The sequence below is a fragment of the Sturnus vulgaris genome, chromosome W, assembly GCF_052056855.1.
Source record: "Sturnus vulgaris isolate bStuVul1 chromosome W, bStuVul1.hap1, whole genome shotgun sequence".
Taxonomy (NCBI): domain Eukaryota; kingdom Metazoa; phylum Chordata; class Aves; order Passeriformes; family Sturnidae; genus Sturnus; species Sturnus vulgaris.
Genome location: NC_142282.1, coordinates 19,506,269 through 19,530,989, shown reverse-complemented (window position 1 = coordinate 19,530,989; position 24,721 = coordinate 19,506,269). Strand labels below are relative to the sequence as shown.

Sequence of the window (24,721 nt, the reverse complement as noted above, 5' to 3'; positions counted from 1 at the left end):
GGGAAGCATTCAACCCCCAACAGAGGAAACAAAACAAAAGTAGTGGGAGATACCCAACAAAAATATTCTCCCATTTGGAAAACCTTGATTTGCAAATTCCCTCAGAGAAAATGCAAAAACCTTCTCGGGAAGTGAAGTTCCTGGGAATTTGGTGGAAAGTAGGTATGACATGCATTCCACCTGATAGCCTAACCTCTTTAGATGAGATTTTAATGCCTGAATCCAGGAAAGATATCCAACAAGCTCCATGATTATTAGTGTTCTGGAGAAAACACATTACAGTCACCACTGGGACCCCCCCGCCCCCTGATGGGCTGGCCCAGAGATCCTCAGTTAGGAAGTGATATGCTCAGATAGAACATTACTGTAACATTTTTTTCAGTAACAGTAGGAACTGTAAAAAATCTGGCAATACAATAAACTGAGAGCTTGGCTAATAGCCATGACAAACCTGCCTTGGTAATTAAAGTAGCCCCTCCTTTCTCCCCTGAACAATCAGCAAATTCTTAGTTCACTGATGCTTCTGCCAAACGAGAGGGAAAGGTGGGGAAATACAGGGCAGTAGCTCTCCACACTTCTGCTGGTGAACGAATTATTACTGAGGGAGAAAGCAGCTCTCAGGCTGGGGAGCTGACAGTTGTTTGGAGTGTTTCCCAACTTGAGGTACAGAATACCTCTCTTGTTTACATTTACACTGACTCTTATGCTGTGTTTAAAGGAGGTACAGAGTGGCTTCCTTTTTGGCAGCAAAATGATTGGGAAGTTAACAGAATTCCAGTCCGTGCCACATGCTGGGTAGTTCCATCATTTTGATCTCCTGCCTTCTGGAGGCAGACTCTGTTGTGTTTACTTTTCACAAAACACCGAGGGACATGAAGAAGCACTCCTTAGTTTTGTATGACAAAAACTATGTTTCTCTGTCGCTGGCTGGGTTTTTGGGGTCGCTTTGGGATCCCTGAGACTGCTTCTGCAGCCCTCAGAGACAGAGCAAGTTCCCGAGCCTTGCTCAGATCAAATTTTGTCTTGCGGTGAGCTCTCAGACCAGCGGGGTAAAGAGACCAGCATATGCAGAGAGGCACAAATCCATAGTTTATTCTATGAAGGCATCCTATCTAGCATATACCAACGGCTATTGTTTTACAGGGGTTTTCATATCTTTTGAGGGGTTTACAATTTCCACCAATTACCAAGGGAATTCTGCTTTCTAACCAACCCCTGAGGGATTTTACATTCAAAGCTGGCCTATGGATACTAAAAGAAAATGAGCCACTAATACTGAAGATAGATAAGAGGGTCTACCAAGGGGGGGAAAACTAAATTCCTTTTGTATTCGTCATTTCACCAGCCATTTCTTATCTCTAAGCTATGGTTTTCCAAGGAGTTTGTTCTGAGGATGCAGGGAGACTTTCTTGAGTATTTTCTGCTCCCTCCACAACTCCTCTCTCTGTATTTACTAAAAAGGCACTTCCAGCAACATTTTTTAAAACATTGAACAAAGCATGCAAACATAACTAGTACAATAACAACTACGATTAAAATCCATAGAAGTCCCTTGACCAGAGATGTGCCCCACCCCGTCAGTCCCCATTGTCCAAAAAGGTTGTTGAGCCAGTCTGGGGTGGTTTCTACTTTCAAATCCTTCACGATGTCCTTCAGCTTCTGGATGTTTGCCTGAATGGATGTTGAACGTGAGGACAGATTGAAGCAGCACATCCCCTCAAAGTCTTCGCAGCCATGTTGGTGGGCGAGCAGCAGGAAGTCGATTGCAGCTCGGTCTTGCCGGGATGCATGTCTCGTGGTTTCTTCATCCTTTAAAAGATCACTCAAGGCAGCAGATGTAACATTGGCTTGCTTACTGAGCCAACACCCCAAATGAGTAATTTCACCAAGGACTTTTGCTGCAGCCACCCATGGTAAGAACAGGGAGCCAGCAGCCCTTGTGGGTTTGTTCCAGTTGTACAATTTAGGGTCACAATTTTCATCAAATTCAGTGTAAGATCTTTTTTCGCGTTTTGATTCACTCTCCTTTTTCCAATTATGTAATAAGGTTATGGTGGGGATGAAGGTAGAAAGCTTGCCAAGGCTACAGGGTCCCCCCTGAAGACAAGAGGGGATTCCAGCCCAAACCCAATCACCACAGATAAGAAACATTCCATGGGGTAACCTTTTGGGGTGAATGAAGGATTCAGAGAGAACATGAGTGGTATAATTGCACCAGTCTGGATAACTGTAGGCTTTGTTGATGGGTGATATGTCTTTTCTGTATGTGTTTCGAATTTGACTCAATCCAGGCCAATCTTGCTTTGGACTTTTGTAATAGAATTTGACACAGTATGTTGCTTTGGAGGACCCCAGCAAATCTAATCCTTGGGGTTCCTCGGGGGCATTTGGCAGTATTTTTGTCCAGTGGTCCCAAGTGTCAACCGGATTTGGTCTCTTACCAGTGGTGTGGAGGAGCTCTGAGTTTTGGACGGGCCACTCGTCTGCTAGAAAGGGAATTCCTACCAAACATGGCAAGTGGGTTATCAAGGTTGCCCATAGACAGGCACATGTTATCTTGTTTTAATGTCTTTGCTAAAGTCACCCAGACATTGTGTTTGGGTTGTGGACTGATCCAGCTGAAGGCATGCGGCACAGTGAGAAGGATCCAGGCAGCAGTGAGGACAGCATCAACAGAGATAATTTTCATCTTTGGACAAGGATGGGCCTTCTGATAGGAAATATAAGTAAAGTCAGTTATTTTTATGATGGGGGGAGAGAGGGTTAGGGTTTTGTCTTTCATCTCCTTCCTTTGTCCCTTCCCTCCTGCCTTTTTTTTTTTATTTTTTTCTCTCTAGGGATAGGGAAGTGAATACAGAATTATGGGTTACAGTAAAATCATTGGTGGGGGGAACTAATACTAGGGTGTTTAAGTAGAGGTAGTAACATCTAACTAAAGGTCACTTTGTGGCCAGATTATGTCTGGCTTATGATTTGCCTGAAGCAGCAGATTGCTGCTTAGTTTTTCGTCTCGTCTGCTGTCTTGTGACAGGATGATATTTTCTTTGATGTGCCGGTGTTCGGCAGCGTCTTCTTCTCCAAGCAGTGCTGGTTTGGTTTTGAGGAGGTTTTGTATTTGACTCTGGGGAGCTTTTGTTGTTGTCTGTTGGAGTAGGTATTGCTGTGCCTAGGTATGGTTTTATGTTTTTTCCTGGGAACCATCTTGGTCCAGATGGCAGCGAGACGCAAGCGTACCCCTTTCCCCAGGTAATTAATTGGAAAGGTCCAGAAACCTGATGTGTTTCAGGGTCTTTCACCAGCACTGGTGGTTTTTCAGTGAGCTTTGCTTGGGTTGAGTTTGCAAAGTGTCGGAGTAATGGGGGGTCAGGTTCTGACTCGGTGCCATTTAGGAAATTGATGATGTAGAGAGCTTTGCAGAGTCTTTCCACTGGAGATAAAATTTCTGTGTCTCTTCGCTGCTGGTAAAGGACTCTTTTGATGATTTGATGAGTTCTCTCTACGATGGACTGTCCTGTGGAATTTCCAGGAATGGTCTGAATGTGTTCAATTCCCCATTCACCGAGGAACTCTTGAAATTTGTGAGAGATGTAGGCAGGTCCATTATCAGTTTTGATCTTTTTTGGAACTCCCAGAGTGGCAAATGCTAGGAGAAAATGCTTAATAACGTGAGTGGCTGTTTCTCCTGCATGAGCCGATGCAAAATCTGCTCCAGAAAACATGTCAACAGACACGTGCACATACTTAGACTTTCCAAAAGGTGGGAAATGGGTGACATCAGACTGCCACAGCTGGCAGCTGTTCAGGCCTCTGGGATTGACTCCCGTGCCCATAGAGGGCACTTGGTAGTTTTGACAGTTTGGGCATGTTGCCACAATGACTTTTGCTTGGGACTTTGGAATTTTAAACATTCTCATGAGGGCAGGTACATTTTGGTGGAAAAATGAATGTGACAGCTTTGCTTGAGCAAAAATGTTGGGGATGTTTGCAATCTCGACTGGCATGGCCAGGGTGTCCGCTTTCCTGTTTCCCTCTGTAATAAAACCTGGGAGGTCGGTGTGTGACCTAACATGCATGATATGGTAGGGTAATATTCTGTTGGAAATGAGGATGATTAATGAAGAAATCAAGTGGTGTAATTTTGGATTGGAGACTTCCTTGAGGAAAGCATGTTCTTCTCTCATAGCTATACCAGCTACGTAAGCAGAATTTGTGACTAAGTTAAAGGGTTTGTCTTTGAATTTCTCAAACAATTTCTCTTCTAACAATGGCTGCCAATTCTGCAATTTGTGGACATCCCTCCACAATTTGGACATCAGATTCCCATTTGTCAGTTTTGGGGTTTTTCCAAGTCATGACAGACTTGTGAGATGAACCTGAGCCATCTGTAAAAACTGTCAGAGCTTTGAGAGGTGCTATGTTTTGAACGAGTTTTGGGACCAGATTGAAGGCTGCATTTCAATTTAAAAGTTTGTGTTTTGGTATGTGAATAGAAATTTGGCCTGTGTAGCTATCTAGAGGAAATTTAAGATTTTCATTGGTTTGGAGCAGATTTTCCAAATCTCCCATGGTCAGGGGCAGGGAAATGCATGTGAACTCACACCCTGAAAGAGAGTGGAGACAGGTTCTGGCCTTGTTTATCAAATGTGCCATGATTTCCTGAAACGTGGTAATTGTCTTGGTGGGCTGATTGCTTGTGAAAATCCATTCAAGAATCAGCAAGGGGTCTGTGAGTTGAGGGTCCCATTGAAAAATCAGTCCATAGAAGCGAGGGGCCTTTCCTAAAATGACAAATTGGAAAGGCAGATTTGGCTCAAATCTGTGTGCTTGACGTGAAGACAGGGCTTCCTGAACTTTGATGATGGATTGTCGGGCTTCTGGGGTGAGTGTGCGTGGGGAGTCCCGGTCCTCGTTGCCACGGAGGAGGTTGAACAGAGGGGCGAGGTCTTCTGTTGTGAGTCCCAGTAGGGGGCGGATCCGGTTGATGGATCCACACAGGTTGTGTAGGTCTCTTAAGGTCTTTGGGTCATCTCGAATGGAGAGCTGCTGGGGTACAATGGTCCTTTCTCAGATTAGAAGTCCTAGGTATTTCCAGGGGCTGGTGTACTGTACTTTGTCTTCACGGATTTAAAATCCTGCTTTTTCTATGGTCTGAATGGTTGTTTTGGCAGCTTTTTCTAAGTAGGTCTTTTCTGATGCACAAACTAGAATGTAGTCCATGTAGTGATGAATAATTGCTTCTGGGAATTGTTCTCAAACAGGAGAAAGGATGTCTGACGTACCATTGGCAGATCTTTGGAGAGTTTTTGAGTCCTTGGGGAAGGAAAAGCCAGTGGTATCTTTGGAGAGGAGCTTCTCTGTTGAAAGAGGGGACAGAAAAGGCGAACCATGGTGCGTCTTGAGGATGCCATGGGATGCTGAAAAAACAATCTTTGATGTCAATGACCACAAGTGTCCAGTCTCGAGGCAGCATCGATGGGGAGGGCAGTCCAGGCTGGTGAGGGCCCATGTCTTCAATGATGTCGTTGATTTTGAGAAGGTCTTGGAGAAGCCTCCACCTGTCTGTTCCAGGTTTTTTCAGGACAAAGACTGGTGAATTCCACGTGCTGTTGGACTCCATGATGTGGCCTTTTGCCAGCTGTTCTTCAGCGAGGGCTTGCAATGCCGCAGTACGACCTTTGAAAGGGGCCACTGTGCCTGCCATTGGGGGTCTTCACTCTTCCAGGTGAGACGAGGAGTGGGCGGGACAGTGCGCGCTTCAATGGCCCTCATCAAAAATCCCGACTTTGAACTTGGAGAGCAGCCCCCCATTGGGTCAGGGCATCTCTGCCCCATAGGGTGATTGGGGCTCTTACCACGAATGGTTGGATGGTTGCCAGTTATCCTTCAGGCCCTTCAATGACAAAGTTGAATCTGCTACTCATGGAAACGGTGACTCCCCCAATTCCAGCCAGCATGCCTGCTACAGGTTCAAGTTCCCAGTGTGGTGGCCATTCCAAGAGGGCAATGACAGTGACGTCAGCACCGGTGTCTATCATTCCTGGTTTCTGAATTTTTTCCCCTTAGCAGAAAAGGTTGCAGTCGAGGATGGGTTTGTTTGGACCCATAGTTCATGCCCACATTATTGTAGGGTTGAGAGGGATCCATTCCATGTGATTTTTTTGAAGCAGGAAGGCTTGTGCTATAGGTGTTTTCTGTGGAAGAAAAAAGGGAATGTCCGTGCAACACAATTGGACAAAGATTTCTTTTCCAGGTGCTACAGTTTGTATTTCAGGTAAAACGGAAATTTGTGGTGGACCATGGAAACTGTCACCGAGGATTAAAATGTCCCAAGGACCATCTTGTGGTCCATACTTTCCTGTAGGGATACGATAAAATTTTTCATCTGTAATATTTAAAGACAAAACAGTTACCAGTTGGCAGTGGGTTCCCATTGAAATCTCGCCAAATGTTGGGTCTGCCTGATGTGATCTGGAATTTTCGAGGACCATGGGTTTTGATGTTCCTCTTTTGTCATCATTGGGGCTGGGTGGAAGGCAGCTTTTGGTTTGTTGTCTGTGCCCGGAGTTGAAACCAGGCTGCGTTGGAAGTTTTTTGGCTGCTGTTGTTGTTTTTGTTGCCTTTGGGGTTTGTGGTAGGTGTTGTGGGGGGTTTGGGTGGGTGGTTTGTTTGGGCAGTCTCTGATAAAATGTCCAAGTTCCCCATAGTGGAAACAACGAGCATGGTCTTTGGAGACCATCGCTGCAAAGGCTCCAGAGACTCCATCAGCAATGCCCTTGGCAACTGCTTTGGCCACTGTGTTTTCAGTGGACATGTGGCGTGTGCAGCTTTCCACCATCTGCTCGATGGTGGGATCGGTGTCTATAGGTAAAGCTCTTAAAATGGTTTTGCATTGTTCATTTGCATTACTTAAAGCAAGTTTCCTCAGAAATTCCTTTTGTGCTTCTGTGCTCTCAATTTGTTTTTCAAGAGCATCCTTGAGCCTGTCTACAAATTTTATAAAAGTCTTGTCTATCCTGTGCTTGATATTGGAAAAATGCAAGCTAGGAAGAGAGTCGTCAGGGGTAAGGAGGAATGAGGTTTTTTGCTGCATTAGCAATGTCCTGCAATGTTTCTTCAGGAATAGAGTTTGCTTGTTCTGAGGGTTTAGAAAATTGTTTTTCACCAGCAAGTTGTTCAACAGTAAAATTCTGTCGATTGGGATCTTTTGAATACTTATCATATAGTATTTTTAATTGTTTTTTCCAATACTTTTCACATAACATAAATGCGGCCAGTGACAGAAGGCAAGTAGCTAAATTTTTGAGATCATGGGGAACCATTACAAAAGCAGCAAAAAGAGCCTCTAAAAATTTTCTAAAAATGTGTGCTTATCTGCCATGTTCTTTTGCAATTTTTGCTAATTCTGTTACTTGTTTCGTGTCAATTGATTGCCATTCTGATCTGTTTGAGGATCCTCCTCTGCGGCCTCGTTTATAAATCACAGGAAAGGCAAAGATTCTTTGGGCTAATTGCCAATTACCATCTTGGGTTGCTTGTAACTTTGCCTTGGCCCATAGATCTGGTTCTTCTGAATCAGAGGCAGTGGAGTCACTGTTGCTGTATTCAGAGGAAGAGTGGCGTTTTCTTCGGGCACGACACTTTTTAGAATGCGGGGGGGAAGGTTGGAGGAGGGGGGTTTAGGGGGAAGGGAAGGGGTCTGGACATGTAGAAGGATGTGTGTGGGTGCATTGCATGGTTTGGACACAAGGTGGCGATGGCGCAGCAGTGGCAGTTGAGCCAGCTGCGCACCTTTGCTGCAGTGGGGGGGCTGCACAGGTGGTGCAGCTGAAATCTGAGATGTGCTGGGGGATGGGTGCATGTGGGGCTGCTGCACAGGGGGAGTCGTTAGGAAGGCACAGGACGGGCTTCAGGGTATGGGCGTGCAGTGGGACTGCGCTATTGGGGGGAAGAGGGGTTTTGGGGAGAGCGGGGATGTTCGTTGGGTGCAGGACTGGTTTTGTGGATGGAACTGGGACAGGAGAAGGAGCAGAGGGACCTGCGGGGACCGAGGAAGCATGAAGGGAAGGTGGTAAAACATTTCCAGGGACAGAAACGGGGACAGGGGAGACCTCGGGGGCTGGGGGCTGAAGGAAGCATTGTGGGGTAGCATTAGGGGACGAGCCGTTGTGGGAAAACGTGGGGTTGTGTGGAGAGGTGTAGAGATTTGTTTGTGCAACTTGAGGAATACTAGAGCTAAGGGAATCAAATTCTGCATGGCATGGGGGATGGGATAGAGGGGGGTGAAGGGAGGTTGCCAAGGGAACAGGGTTTGGGATGGGGAAAATCGAGGTGGGAGCGGCGTTTGGAGCTGTGTGAGCTGAGCGGGGCTGGGCTATGGCAGCGGGCGGGTGTGGAAAACTCGCTGTGTGAAGGGCGGAGTTTGGAAACTGTGTAGCAAAGGAAGTTTCTATAGTTACTTTATCAGTTGTTTGGGGGAGGGGTGGTGCTGGGGAGAAAGAGAGCAGGATATGCCAGGATCTCAGGACACTCGAGCTGCACTGGGGAGTTGGGAGAGGGCTGCCCTCCGGCGCCCATCTTCCCTCCACCTTGCCCAGCAAGCTAGGACGTGGAAGGGCTTTTTCCAGAACAGGGCTCAGCTGCCTCCCCCCCCCCAGGCCACGTGGGTGGCTGGGTGAGCCCGGCCACACCCGGCTGTTCCAAGCCGGCAACAAGGCAGAGTTTTGCCCAGCTGTGTCCACGCCGGGGGGGGGGGGGGGGCAGGGGCTAGGATCTTAGCAATGGGCCTCTCCTTCCCCTGGTTATTGGGGCCTCTGGTTGAAAACGGGGACCAGTGGCCTCCCGAGCCCACCCCTGCCCGGCCCGGGCGGCATGGGAAGGGGCCCGGGCTGGTCGCTGTTACCTTGTGAGAGGCTGGAAACGAAAGAGGGCTTTCCCCGCGTTTACTTGCTTCAAAATGTGAATTCACAGAGGCGGTCTGAATTCTCCAATTGGTTTCTCAGGCTGTCAACAACCAAAGCAGCCTCCAATTGGTCCTATCAGCTCACAGAAAAAGTTCTCAAGATGGAAAAACCTCTGTGTATCCCTCCCCCAGGTGCCAACCAAAGCACAACCAGCACACTGACAATAAACATTTTGCCTTGAGAGCAAGATATGGGAAGATAAGCTGCTGGAATTTATGACTGACAAACACTTCACTTTATAAACTATAAAAGCTACACAATCTTTCACAAAATCAGAAGGTTTATGCACACTGATGTATAGGCCAGCTCCTCGAAGTTTGGACACAAAATCTGTGGTTAGTTTTCTGGGAATTGAGTGAAAGGACTCTATGTGTACTCCATCATCAAGTTGGTGGTAAGTTGCATTGACTCCTAATCTATACTATTTCTTTGTTAGCTGTAATATAGTGTCCTGGTTTAGGGCAAATTTGGGAGGAAACCTCTGAATGAGGTCCCTCGGGAAAAAGGAAAAAAAAAATTGGAGAGAAGTGGAAAAAAAGAACTGTTTATTCAACAGGCAACACACCTCCCAGCACAACAACGAACAATATCAAACAGCAAAACCTCTCGCTGTTCCGAAGAGACGGCAGATTTAGAAGAGTTCTTTCCGTGGCTGCCCGGCTTACTCAGGCTGCTCTCAGTCCCTCCTGTGCTGGGGATGCCGCGGCCCAGGCCGGGCCCGGTGGGCCACAGGTGTGAGCTCCCGGTGTTCTTTTGGGTTTTCAGTTCAAAGCAGGTTCAAACAGTTTCAGGAAAATAGAAGGGAAAAAAAAAAGAAAAAAAAACCAAAAAACCAAAAAAAAACAATCCAGGGGGCTTCTCTGCCTCAGCTAGCCAAAAAACTAACCAAGAGCAAAGGAGAGCTCTCTCTTTCGCTGTCCACCGCAGACAACACAGTCTGAGAGCAGGAATGCGGGGGAGCCAGTGCAGTTTCTGATAACTAACTCTGCACTTCTTTTTCTTCCCCCCTCTGCCCTTTCACTCCTGGAACCAGTCTTAAAGTTGCAGAATTTAATATTTAACACTAACAGAACAGACGATTTGGGGATATAGGCATCATACAGTCACCCTAAGACATTCCACCCCTTATCCCCAAATCGTCAGCTTACTATCATATCTGATAGACACACTAATTCTATAAACACATACATCATTATCATACACACATATATATACAAGATACAGCTATAGACAAACAATGATAGTGATATTCAATAGTAATATTTACATATGGTTCTTACCTAACAATTAGATCTCCTTGAGGTACACATCATGTTGTTCCATCCTTTTGCATTATCCACTATGTGCAACCTGGTCCTTGAGCAAAAACAATCCCATGAATGGGTTTGTCTGTATTTGAGGCAGAATTGATCTAAACTCTTTTTCCTAACAAACCCCTGGCATGCACCACTGGGACTTTATCTCCATCTACTGTATGCAAGGACTCAGACTGGGCAGGGCCTGTTCGATTTGTGGAACCTCGGGTGTTAACTAACCAAGTGGCCTTTGCTAAATGCTGCTCCCAATTCTTAAAAGATCCCCTACCCAATGCTTTCAAAGTGGTTTTTAACAGTCCATTGTACTTTTCTGCCTTCCCTGCAGCTGGTGCATGGTAGGGGATATGCTACACCCACTTAATATTATGTTTTTTGGCCCAGGTGTTGATAAGGTTATTCTTGAAATGAGTCCCATTGTTTGACTCAATTCACTTAGGGGTACCATGTTTCCACAAAACTTGTTTTTCAAGGCCCAGGATGGTGTTACGAGCAGTGGCATGAGGCACAGGGTAGGTCTTTAACCATCCAGTGGTGGCTTCCACCATGGTCAGTACATAGCGCTTACCTTGGCGTGTCTGGGGCAGTGTGATGTAGTCAATCTGCCAGGCCTCTCCATACTTATATTTGGACCATCGCCCCCCATACCAGAGGGGCTTCACCCGCTTGGCTTGCTTGATGGCAGCGCACATCTCACAGTCATAGATAACTTGAGAAATACTGTTCATGGTTAGATTTACCCCTCGGTCTCGTGCCCACTTATAGGTGGCATCTCTACCCTGGTGGCCTGAGGCATCATGGGCCCATCGAGCTAGGAACAATTTTTCCTTGTGCTGCCAGTTTAAATCTATCTTCGACACTTTTATCTGTGCCGCCTGATCTACCTGTTTGTTGTTTTGCTGTTTTTTATTAGCTTTACTTTTGGGGACATGGGCATTTACATGACGGACTTTTACAGGTAGCCTTTTTACCCGAGTGGCAATGTTTTTCTACTCGTCAGCAGCCCAAATTGGTTTTTGTCTACGTTGCCAGTTAGCCTTTTTCCACCTTTCCAGCCAACCCCACAAAGCATTGGCTACTATCCATGAATCAGTGTAAAGGTAGAGCTTTGGCCACTTCTTTCTTTCAGCAATGTTCAGGGCCAGCTGAACAGCTTTGAGTTCAGCAAGTTGACTCGATCCACTTTCTCCTTCGGTAGCTTGTGCGACCTGTCGTGTGGGGCTCCATACGGCTGCTTTCCACTTCCGGTTCATCCCCACGATGCGGCAGGAACCATCAGTGAAAAGAGCATAGCATGTTTCATCTGCTGGCAGTTGGTTATACGGTGGGGCTTCTTCGGCCCGGGTCACTTGTTCCTGTTCCTCTTCATCGGCAAGACCGAAGTTTTCACCTTCCGGCCAGTTGGTAATTATCTCCAAAATCCCAGGGCGATTCAGGTTTCCAATACGGGCGCGTTGTGTGATGAGGGTAATCCATTTACTCCATGTGGCGTCAGTGGCATGGTGGGTAGGAGGAACTTTTGCTTTGAACATCCAGCCCAGCACTGGCAGTCAGGGTGCCAGAAGGAGTTGTGTTTCTGTGCCAACCACTTCTGAGGCAGCTTGGACCCCTTCATAGGCGGCCAAGATCTCCCTCTCTGTTGGAGTGTAGTTGGCCTCGGACCCTCTGTAGCTTCGACTCCAAAATCCTAATGGTCGGCCTCGCGTCTCACCAGGCACCTTCTGCCACAGGCCCCAGGACAGACCATGGTTCCCGGCTGCAGAGTAGAGCACGTTCTTCACATCTGGCCCCGTCCTGACTGGGCCAAGGGCTACTGCATGAGCGATCTCCTGCTTGATCTGGGCAAAGGCTTGCTGCTGCTCAGGGCCCCAGTGGAAATCGTTCTTCTTGCGGGTGACCAGGTAAAGAGGGCTCACAATCTGGCTGTACTCAGGAATGTGCATTCTCCAAAAACCTATGGCACTTAGGAAAGCTTGTGTTTCCTTCTTGCTGGTTGGTGAAGACATTGCAGTGATCTTATTGATGATTTCAGTGGGAATCAGGCGCCGTCCATCTTGACACTTCACTTCCAGGAACTGGATTTCTCGGGCAGGTCCTTTGACTTTGCTTTTCTTGATGGCAAAACCAGCTTTCAGGAGAATCTGGATGATTTTCTTTCCTTTTTCAAATACTTCTGCTGCTGTGTTCCCCCACACGATGATATCATCGATGTACTGCAGATGTTCTGGAGCATCACCCTTTTCTAATGCAGCCTGGATCAGCCCATGGCAAATGGTGGGGCTGTGTTTCCACCCCTGGGGCAGTCGGTTCCACATGTATTGCACACCCCTCCAGGTGAAAGCAAACTGAGGCCTGCATTCTACTGCCAGAGGAATGGAGAAAAATGCATTGGTGATATCGATAGTGGTATACCACTTTGCTGCCTTGGACTCCAGCTCGTACTGCAGTTCCAGCATGTCCGGCACTGCAGTGCTCAGCGGTGGAGTCACCTCATTCAATGCACGATAGTCTATGGTCAATCTCCATTCTCCTTCTGATTTACGTACAGGCCAGATGGGGCTGTTGAAGGGTGAGTGGGTTTTGCTGACCACCCCTTGGCTCTCCAGCTCACGGATCATTTTGTGGACGGGGACCACGGCATCTCGATTCGTCCGGTACTGCCGGCGGTGCACTGTTGAGGTGGCAATTGGCACTTGTTGCTCCTTCACCTTCAGGAGTCCTACTGCAGATGGGTTTTCAGATAGTCCTGGCAAGGTGTTCAATCGTTTAATGCCCTCTGCCTTTACAGCAGCTATTCCAAAAGCCCACCTGAGTCCCTTTGGATTTTTGAAATACCCATTTTGGAGGAAGTCTATGCCCAAAATGCGTGGGGCCCCTGGGCCAGTCACAATAGGGTGTTTCTTTCATTTATTTCTAGTCAGGCTCACCTCTGCTTCCACCAAAGTAAAATCTTGTGATTCCCCTGTTATACCAGCAATAGAAACAGATTCTGTCCCCACATGTCTTGATGGGATTAGTGTGTACTGCGAACCGGTGTCAACTAAGGCCTTATATTTTTGTGGTTCAGATGTGCCAGGCCAACGAATCCACACAGTCCAAAAAACACGGTTTTCCCTAGCCTTTACCTGGCTAGAGGCAGGGCCCCTCTAAGCCTGGTTATTCTTCTTTCCTTGAGCATATGTCTTGGAGGTTCCTTCAAGGGGATCGGACATATCATCATCATTATTATTGTACTTGGCAGTTTGGCTACGGGCGACTGGAGCTGCTTCCCTTTTAGTGGAACACCCTCTCTGCATCTCGCTGTCCTGCAATTCAAGTATTCGTTTTACCAGAGCAGAAGTAGATTTTCCATCTCACTTCTTCATGTTTTCTCCAGAATCACGCAGGAAAGACCACAATTCAGCTCGTAAGAAGGGTCTTCTCTCCCCATCTGGGGAGCGTTTACGTTTGGGGCCAGAACCTTTGATCCGTATAGCCGAGATTTGGAGAATGTCCTCTTTAATCTCCTCCCTGAGTCTTTTATGATTCTCCTCCATCCTATCTTCTAATTTCTGCAGACGTGTTTCCACAGCTGCAATTCTGGCATGTGTTGGGCCATGCACAGCATCTGCATATGCTCGGAGCTTCTTTGCCATATCAAGCACGGTCTCCTCCCTGTCATCCCCCTTCATTATTGCTAAAGCAGAAGAGTATTCTTGTGGCCCAAGTCGTACAAGTTTTTGCTACATCACAGGTGTACATGGTACCAAGTCTGGATTTCTAGTTGTTAGGTTATTTGAAAAGACAATCTCTGCCACTGCCATTTTTCTCAAGCGTTGAATCCCTTGTTGTATGGTCTTCCATTGGGTTTGCTGCATATAGAGATCGTCTGCACACAGGTATCTTTGTGCCACACTTTCCAGGACCCGTGCCCAGAGACTTTGAGGATTAGCCCCCCTTATCATTCCTTGGTCAATAGCTGGATCATGTGACACAGATCCCAAATGCCTGGCTTCAGTGCCATCTAGAATTGTAGCCTCGCCTGCAGCATCTCAGAGACGGACCAGCCAACTAATTATAGATTCATCAGGTCGTCGGGTGTAATCCTTTCTCAGGCCACGAAGGTCTTTCAGAGATAGGGACTCAATATTGGCTTCTGATCCTGTGCCAGTTGCCCTGACTTCTGATTTTGTATCGGAAGCCTGCCTTGAGGGTCCTTCCCCCTCATCATCATCGTCCACTGGCCGATCAGTTTTGCTGGTGTGTTTTCTTCCTGCAGCAACTGCCAGTGGCTTAGGTTTACTATCTGGTTTAGCTACAGCCGGAGTGACTGGGGTATTGGCTGGTTTATCTCCCTGCCCCCCTGCCTCTCTCTGCTGCCCTACAGTATCTAGCAGTGTGCGATAAGCATATGCTAGGGCCTAGCTTATTGCAATGATCCTTTTCTCATTAGAATCATCATGACACTTCTCTTCCAGGTATTTCCCCACCTCGTCTGGGTTCTGAATTTGTTCATGTGAAAATTCCCAGGCTGGGGGATCAGAAAATTTCTTCAGGGTTCTGCCCATTCTCTCCCATTCCCCACACCACTCAGAATTTTCCACACCTGGGCCTACACCTGCGTCAGGGGTCCCATCAGCTCCTCTGGACACTTCAGCCCTCACTCTAGAGAGGCTGCAGGCTGTGTAGAGGAAGCTTACTAGATTAAATACCAGGAATGCAGTTTCCTTGACATTCAGGGGAAACTGAACATCCTCAAAAATTGACTTAACAGATTCGAGGGAGAAAAAAGAAAGCAAAGGTTGAAAAGCCTCATCCCCTGCTCCTCTTCTAACAAACTGGGTGCAATTACTAATGAACCCCCAAAACATGCTATTAGAACTGGGATGCATGGTAGGACAAAGAAACCATAAACCATAGATACCTAGAACAAACTCTAGTAGCTTTATGAACTTTCTATAAATCATTATCACTGAGCCCAGCACAATAGCTATTCTAATTCGTGCTCCTCTACTGAAAAAACTGCATGTTAGGGACACTACTGGAGCTATCTCTGGATAAGAAAATAAGCCTAGAGACCAGAAAGGTATTAAAACCTCAAAAAAGCCTAGGGACCCGAGACCCATAAAGGCCTTTACCCCGACAGACACAGCAGACATTATGACTTCAAACAACATGGTTACTGACTGCTTTACCCCAATACAGAGTAAATATAATCAAAATGCAATCAGAACAGGTTTTTTTCCACTTTCTCGAGCCCCACATTGGGCGCCAAATGTATTTGTCCTGGTTTAGAGCAAATTTGGGAGGAAACCTCTGAATGAGGTCCCTCGGGAAAAAGGAAAAAAAAAAATTGGAGAGAAGTGGAAAAAAAGAACTGTTTATTCAACAGGCAACACACCTCCCAGCGCAACAATGAACAATATCAAACAGCAAAACCTTTCGCTGTTCCGAAGAGACGGCAGATTTAGAAGAGTTCTTTCTGTGGTTGCCCGGCTCACTCAGTCTGCTCTCAGTCCCTCCTGTGCTGGGGATGCCGCGGCCCAGGCCGGGCCCGGTGGGCCACAGGTGTGAGCTCCCGGTGTTCTTTTGGGTTTTCAGTTCAAAGCAGGTTCAAACAGTTTCAAAAAAATAGAAGGGAAAAAAAAAAGAAAAAAAACCCCAAAAAAACAACAAAAAAAAAAATCCAGGGGCCTTCTCTGCCTCAGCTAGCCAAAAAACTAACCAAGAGCAAAAGAGAGCTCTCTCTTTCGCTGTCCACCGCAGACAACACAGTCTGAGAGCAGGAATGCGGGGGAGCCAGTGCAGTTTCTGATAACAAACTCTGCACTTCCTTTTCTTCCCCCCTCTGCCCTTTCACTCCTGGAACCAGTCTTAAAGTTGCAGAATTTAATATTTAACACTAACAGAACAGACGATTTGGGGATATAGGCATCATACAGTCACCCTAAGACATATAGGTACCTCTATTGTGCACTGTATTTGTATCTACTAGTAGTTCTTTTGTTTTTCCTGTATAGTAAGTCTGTTTAAAGTTTTCTGTCTGTTAATCTTGTGTCTATTCAATAAATAATTCATTTTATAATAGACCTTATCCTCCATTCTTAAGAACTTGTGAGCAAGATCAATTTTGGGTGCAGATCACCTCAAAAAATAGAGCTACTGCCAGAAATCTGAGCCTAAGGCAGGGCTCATCTAAAAGCTCTCATCTTCATTTATAACAACAGCAAATATAAAATGATATAAGATCATTCAGTTAGTGATATTGTCTGACTTCCTCTGTTGCACTGGAGTTCTTTCTTTAAAGCTATTTTCTTTTTAGATCTAGTCATTATAACCTCTTCCTATTATACAGTTAGCACTGATGTGATAATGCAAAATTAATTTTAAAGGGGCATTTTTCTCTTGTTTTAGACCTACATATCTGGTTTTGAAAAAAATAATGATATTTATAGGGGTTTTATGAGGTTGTAACAATGGGAATAAACATTTGAGGGTTCAAGACTCAGCAGGAGGCTTCAAGCCATGATTTAACATCTGGATAATCTTTCATCAAAAGAAATTTGTAAGTCTTCCCTCCATGCCATTTCATTTATTTTATCTGGAAGTTGATGACTATATGGACTTAAAGATACTTATTAAACTTTTAATTGTACTGATAACAGTTATACCTGGGATCTTTGGAAATTGCCACAAAGTGTATATTTTTTAATCTCGGTGTCACAGTGCAAGCTGGCTTGTACTGGGCAGTTAATCTAACTACTGATTGGATAAGCAGCCTGGCTTGAAAGGCCAGCCCCCAAAGAACAGAGATAGGACAAGATTAGAGACAGACAAGGATTTAACCCAATGAGTTCCAGCCCTGGCTGCAGAGAGCTATTGGTCAGAGGGCTGGGCAGCCTGACCTGGGAGCCAATCACAGACGCTTGCCCGGGAACATTGAAAGGGGTATAAAAAGCGAGGTCAGAACTGAATAAAGGCTTTTGTCACATAGATCACAGAGTGTGGGATTTTTCTGTCTCAGATCCCATGCTGATCGAACTCAACATCTGGTTACCCCGATGTGATCTGGCATAGCCATACCGCCGCGAGCGGGGGACACAGGCTGTCCTTGAGACGGTGGATACTGGCCGAGAGCCAGGGCCGTCCACGGAGACAGGGATTCTGGCCTAGAGCCAGGGAACTGCCCAAGAGACAGAGAAAGGCTGGCAAAAAGCCAGGGCCGTCCAATAAAGACGGGTGCTGCCCAGGAAGCAGGGAAAACACTGGCCAGAGTCAGGAATAGGTCCAAGAGATGAGAAAGACGCCCAAAAAAGAGAGGCGACAGGGGCTGATCACAGCCAGAGCGTCCTAGAGACGGAGGAAAACTTCAGCCGAAAAGCTACAAGAAAACAATGGGGAGCTTATTTTCTACAAACACGCATCCAGTGATAGAGATATGGACAGAGTTTTTGGAGGAGTGGGAAATTGAATATGAAAAAGAATTGCTTTTTGATTTAATACTATGGACAAAAGAAAAAGGGGTGGAACCGACTGTAGAAACTGCATTAAATATAGACTAAAATTGGAGAAGAAATACTAAATGCTGCCTTAAAAAATGATAAAAATGCAATTAGAGCTTTAAAGCCTTGGAAAACTATCTTAAAGCTGATAAAAGAGATAAAAGCTGATTTATCCAGCGAAAGCATGGAAGAAAAAGTACTTATTCCATGCAGAGAGACTTTACTGGACGGTAATTCCTCAGTTGCCAGCCCAGAGACTCTAAAAACACCCCAAACTGCTGCCGGAGACATCCGAGAACTATCCCAAAATGGCGGCGGCCGCATGGACAGGGGAGGGAGAAAGGAAACACAGCATCCCTCATGGGACGTACTTCCGCCACAAGCCCAGCCCTGGGGGGGGCGCGCCTTTACCCCAAGCTCTGACCTGGTGGGTCGCGCCTCCCGCTCTGACCACGCCTTAGTGGGCGATACCTCCAGCTTCGGTCCAGCCTCCGGCGGGCAGGGCCCTGGCCCCAGCCCAGCCTCCAGAGGGCGTGTTTCCGCCCCAGCAAGAGGGCGTGGCGCCTCCCCGAGTCGCCATGGAGACCCCCACCAAGCCCAGAGAGCAGGCGCGCCGAGTTAACGTCACACCAGGAGCGACACAAGAAAAACCAGGAAGTGCATTGGAACTGAGAAATGCCAGCACCAAAGCCCCGAAAACGACTCCAGAACCGAGAATCAGCCCCGATCCTGCTGGAGATACAGCACCCACAGTTTCTCCACACCAGGAGCCGAGCACAGAACAGCTCGAAAAGGTCTCTGCACAAAGAAACAGCCAACACATCCCGGAAAAGAACACGAACTGCACCTCGGCAGCCAACCTTCAAACAACAGCTCCAGCCCCGTTAATGCTTAAATCAGATGTCGTCTCCTCCTGGGACCCAGCTCTCTTCTGGATGAAGGTAAAGTAAAAGGCTCTAGAATCTGGTGATTTAGAAGTGGCTGAACTGATTGCAGTGCCTATGTCTTCACCAATAGAAGAGAATTGGCAGGGTGGGGGGGATACGGTGATGGCATTCCCAGTTATAAGGGGAAACGGAACTACTGATAAATATGTACCCTTTAATTGGAAAATTCTTGCAGAATTACACCAGTTATCTGCTAAGCATGGGTTGGGATCCCCTACAGTGACAAATATGCTTAGATTCGTGACTGCTAATGAGCTAACACCCTATGATATAAAGCAGATTGCGAAATTAATCTGTGCTCCAGTGCAGTATATGATGTTTGAATCGGCCTGGAGAACATATGCAGAGGAGCAAGAGTTAAAATATTTGAGGCTATCACAGCAAGACCTGTGCTTTGGGGCAGGGGTTCCTCAACTCATGGGAGTGCGTCCCATGGAGGATCCTCAAACACAAGCCCACTTAAACTCTGCAATATTAAACCAAGCAAAGGAACTGGAGATGAGAGCCCTAAATAAAGTTACAAACATGTCTGTACCAACCCAGAGATATACAAATATAAAACAAAATCCTAGTGAATTGTACATGCACTTCATGGAACGATTACAAGATGCCATGGAAAAACAAATAGCTAATGAAGATGAAAGGAATCAGGTATCATTACAATTAGCCCGAGATAATGCCAATGAGGATTGTAGAAAAATTATAAGTTCATTGCCCAAAGAAAATCCATCCCTGGAGGATATGATAAATGCATGTGCTAAAGTCGGGACAGCGTCACATAACATGGATATGTTAGCTAACTCTTTTGCAGCTGCAGTAAGGATGAAAGTGAATTGTTTCAATTGTGGACAACCAGGCCACGTGAAAATGAACTGCCCCACAAAACCAGCCTCACAGAAGAAGGCTCAGGGACAGGGCAACGGCAAGTTCCTCTGTAAGCGATATGGAAAACTTGGACATGAAACTAAGGTATGCAGATCCAAATATCACATTAATGGTCAGCTTCTTAAGCAACAGGGAAACATGGAAACCAGAGCAACGAGGGAATGCACCCGGACAGAAATGTTTCCTCAACCTCCTGCCCAAGCCTTTGCAATCAGCTCACAGCCAGAACAAGGGGATCAGCCGGCCTGGATGTTTACACCTCAGCCACAGTAACTATAAACTCATTAGAAGTGCATAGAGTCCCCCTTGAGGCTCAAGGGCCAATAGGGAAAGGACTAAGTGCCCTTCTTTTGGGAAGATCCAGTGCTACATTACAAGGTATCTTTGTGCATCCTGGTGTAATAGATGCAGACTTCACAGGGCAAATATATACCATGGTATCCACTCCCTCTCCACCTGTAACTATTCCTGAAAAAACTAGGATTGCTCAACTTGTCCTTTTTAAATCTTGTGTCCCCAATGCAGATGCAAAGGAGCGAGGAGACCAAGGCTTCAGATCAACGGGACAACCAGAGGTATTTTGGACTCAAATCATAGGTAAAGACAGACCTACCATAAAATGCATTGTTACTATGCCAAAAGCTAAGCCCTCACAGATAGAGATTAAAGGTTTGGTTGACACTGGATCTGATGTTACTATCATTGCTGCTTACAAATGGCCTCTATCTTGGCCCACTACACTCTCAGGAACCACTGTTGCTGGTATTGGAGGGACTACACAAAGTTATCTTAGTGATAATCCTGTGCTGATTAAAAGTGATAAAGGGCAGACAGCCACGGTGAGGCCATAGGTGCTAGCAGGTTATATGAGTGTGTGGGGGAGGGATGTGTTGTCAGCATGGGGGGTCCGGGTGGGGACGGATCTTTAACAGGGGCCATTGTGATAGAGGGCAAACATCGTCCCACACTTGCTTTGAAGTGGCTCACTAATCAGCCAGTGTGGGTTCCACAATGGCCCCTAACAGAAGAGAAATTAGAGGCCCTCAAAATCCTAGTTCAAGAACAATTGCTTCAAGGGCACATAGAACAATTCACAAGTCTGTGGAATAGCCCAATATTCGTTATAAAAAAGAAATCTGGAAAGTGGAGATTACTTCATGACTTAAGAAAAATTAATGCTGTTATGGAAAGCATGGGTGCTTTACAGCCAGGTATGCCATCCCCTACAATGATACCTGCCTCTTGGGATATTCTGATTGTGGACTTGAAAGACTGTTTCTTTACTATTCCATTACACTCAGATGATGCCCCAAAATTTGCTTTTACAGTGCCTTCTATTAACAGTGCTGCACCAGGGCAACGTTATCAATGGCGTGTGCTTCCACAGGGCATGCAAAATAGTCCAGTGATCTGTCAATGGTACGTGGCTCAAGCACTCTCATCAGTGAGAGAGCAATTACCAGGGGCATATTGCTACCATTATATGGATGATATTTTGGTAGCAACCCAGACAAAAGAAGAACTTACAGAAATTAAGCCAAGCTTATTAAAGGCACTGAAAAGATTTGGGCTGCAAATAGCTCCTGAAAAGGTGCAGCAGCAAGCACCATGGAAGTATTTGGGACAAAAAATCTTAGATCAGACCATACAACCACAAACTATTCAATTATCAACAAAAATTGAAACACTAAATGATGCACAGAAACTTTTGGGTTCTATCAACTAGGTTAGACGGTATTTGGGATTAACTGATTCACAATTGGCACCATTATTCGACCTGTTAAAGGGTGATCCAGAACTGACTTCACCAAGAAAGCTGAATGCAAAAGCAAAGGCTGCTCTAGAAATAGTAGAGCAGGCTATAACAAAGAAACAAGTCCACCGGATATGCCCAGAGGTGTGTGTTACTGTGTTTATTATCATAGTTAAGTTTCATCCAACAGGAATTATTGGGCAGTGGAACTCGCACTGGCCTGATCCTTTGCATGTGTTAGAATGGATGTTCTTGCCTCACCAGCCCAAAAAGACGGCTCCCACCGTCTTTGAGTTAATAGCACAATTGATTATCAAATGTCGTCACAGGTGTTTGCAGTTAAGTGCTAAGGATCCCTCGAAAATCATTATTCCCGTGACACAGGAACAGTTTGAATGGTGTTTTGCAAACAGCACAGCTTTACAAAGTGCTTTGCAAGGTTTCTCGGGTCAGATTTCCTATCATTTGCCAAGCCATAGACTGCTTAAGCTAAGTGGGGAGACTGAACTCTCTCTCAAACCTCTCAGTAGCCACATACCCTTAAAGGGTGTCACAGTGTTCACAGATGGCTCTGGGAGAACAGGGAAAGCCATTGTAACATGGAAAGAGGGGAGTGATTGGCAAACCTTAGAAGGATATGAGATTGAATACCTCAAATGGTAGAGCTACGAGCTGTAGCTATGGCTTTTCAGCATTTCCCTCACACTCCTCTAAATGTGGTAACAGACTCTGCATATGTAGCTGATATCACTCAAAGATTAGACCAAGCACTGTTAAAGGAAGTTGAAAATGCACAACTGTTTAAGCTACTTAAAACTTTGTGCCTTGCCATACAAGCTAGAAGTTGTCCTTACTATGTATTGCACATCAGAAGCCACACAAATTTGCCAGGTTTCATCACAGAGGGCAATGCTCGAGCAGATAAGTTAGCTGCTCCTGCCTGGACAGCACCACAGCCAAATATGCTAACACAAGCAAGAATGTCACATGATTTCTTCCACCAAGGTGTCCGAGCCTTGCAGTGGCAGTTTCAGCTGTCAGCCAAAGAAGCTCGTAACATTGTTAACACCTGCACTGACTGCCAAGGCCACACTGCACCACTGCAAATGGGGGTAAACTCTCGTGGACTGCGTCCTTTGCAAATCTGGCAGACTGACATGACACATATTGCTGAATTTGGCCGTTTAAAGTATGTACATGTCTCAATTTATACATTTTCATCAGCAATATGGGCTACAGTACACACAGGAGGAAAGGGTCGGGATGCTATTGCACATTGGCGATCTGCCTTTGCTGCCTTAGGAATCCCCCATCTCATCAAAACTGATAATGGTGCTGCCTACATTTCACAGAGAACAAGAAATTTCTTACAGCTCTGGGGAGTGTCACACCACACTGGGATTGCATACATATCAACAGGACAAGCCATCATGGAAAGAGCACATGGCACCTTAAAAACTACACTTAAAAAACAAAAGAGAGGAATGTGTGGTGAAACCCCGCAGAGCAGGATAGCAAAGGCTGTGTACACATTAAATCACTTGAGAGTAATAGAAAATTCCCAGAATCCAGTTATCCTAAATCACTTCCTATCATTACAATCATCTGGTGATAAACCTTTACCGAAGCCCAAGGTGATGGTGCGAGACCTCGACACCAATAAGTGGGGGGGTCTGTGGAATCTCATCACCTGGGGACGGGGGTATGCATGTGTAACCACGGGCACAGGTACACACTGGGTGCCTGCCAGATGTGTTTGTCCTGCACGGGACCACAGACAGCGTCCCCCTAAGAGCTCCTCGACGGACGTGGGGGAGCCAGATGCAGAAGGACAGCACCCTCCTGAGAGCTCCTCGACAGATGTGGAGGAGCAAGTTGCAGAAGGATAAATGGGACAATCCACTCTCCTACCTCACAGACTTATGGGACACTGAAATAACAGAGTTGTTTGTTTACAAAATGTTTTAATGTTTTATCAAGTTGGAATTTTGCACAGTTCTAAAACTGAATGTTATATTAAGTTATAATTTCAAAAGAAAAGTTTAAAGTTTTATAGTTATGGAGTTAAGTTATATTTCTGTGTTAAACAGTTAAATTGTTATATGTGAAACCAAAAGTGCTAAATTCACCTAACTGCCCCTGAACAAAAGCCCTGCAGCTTCTGGTATGTGGAACTCATCACTATCCAAAAAGCCAAATTTATTAAGCTAGGTAAAACCCCATTCCAATTAAATAGATGCTGTTAATGTAATTTTGCATGCAAAAGGGCCCTTGCAGGCAAGATTACAGAGAACAAGCTGCACATTTGTGTTTCAAAATTTTTCTTCAAATTAATAAAAAAGAAACAGGGAATTGTCACAGTGCAAGCTGGCTTGTACTGGGCAGTGAATTTGGCCAATGATTGGATAAGCAGCCTGGCTTGAAAGGCCAGCCCCCAAAGAACAGAGATAGGAAAGGATTAGAGACAGACAAGGATTTAATCCAATGAGTTCCAGCCCTGGCTGCAGAGAGCTATTGGTTAGAGGGCTGGGCAGCCCGACCTGGGAACCAATCACAGACGCTTGCCTGGGAACACTGAAAGGGTTATAAAAAGCGAGGTCAAAACTGAATAAAGGCTTTTGTCACATAGATCATAGAGTGTGGGATTTTTCTGTCTCGGATCCCATGCTGATCGAACTCAACATCTCGGTGTCAATCTTGTAAGAAGACTGGCTTTGTGTTAAACAAGTGATTGGACAATTTGATCAGCTGAGAAGGACAGTGCTTGACTTTTATTAATTCCTATTCAGTTGGGATAAGATGCCTCCCTTCCTTTTTTCCTCTCTATTAAGTAAAAATAAACAGAACTGGCACAGAGGGGTCTTCAGCACCATTTTGATTTTTACCAGGTCCACTCTCATTTCTGGAACAATCCAGGACAGAGGTCCTAGAAATATAAAGATTGACCTCAGCAAGTAGTCAAACACTCACCTTGCCTCTTGTTCACTCCCCTCTCCTACAAGATGGTGAACAAACAGAAGGAAGGCAACAAAACTTATTGATTTAGATAATGACATTTTAATATGGAAAGAAAAAGCTACATGTTCAAGCAAAGCAAAAAGACAAATTCATTCACTACTTCTCATTGGCAGGCAGATGCCCAGACACTTCCTGAAAAGCAGGGCCTGAGTACATGCAATGGTTTCTTAGGAAGACAAATGGCATTGCTACATATGTCTGCCCCTTCCTCCTGCTTTCCCTGAGCTTTTATTGGTGAGCATGGTATGGAATATCCTTTTGGTCATTTGGGGTCATCCATCTTTACTATGTCCCTTCCCAGTCTCTTGCCCACTCCAGCCTACTTGATGTGAGGAGACAGAGGGAAAGAGAAAAAAACCCGGAT

The 24,721-nt window shown here is 45.9% G+C and overlaps 1 protein-coding gene and 1 long non-coding RNA gene across 2 annotated transcripts; one reads left to right on the top strand and one right to left on the bottom strand.

Annotated features, from left to right (window-relative positions):
- Positions 1 to 354: 354 nt before the first annotated feature.
- Positions 355 to 4,177, bottom strand: LOC148220025 (endogenous retrovirus group 3 member 1 Env polyprotein-like). The gene is given in 2 exon segments (XM_088155517.1): positions 355 to 2,512; positions 2,514 to 4,177. Coding segments are annotated over 2 exon segments (1,443 nt in total). The 5' UTR covers positions 2,783 to 4,177; the 3' UTR covers positions 355 to 1,338.
- Positions 4,178 to 18,337: 14,160 nt separating this feature from the next.
- Positions 18,338 to 23,967, top strand: LOC106856283 (uncharacterized). Its single transcript, XR_015798942.1, has 2 exons — positions 18,338 to 18,695; positions 20,112 to 23,967. It is a non-coding gene; the product is annotated as an uncharacterized LOC106856283 (long non-coding RNA).
- Positions 23,968 to 24,721: the final 754 nt, after the last annotated feature.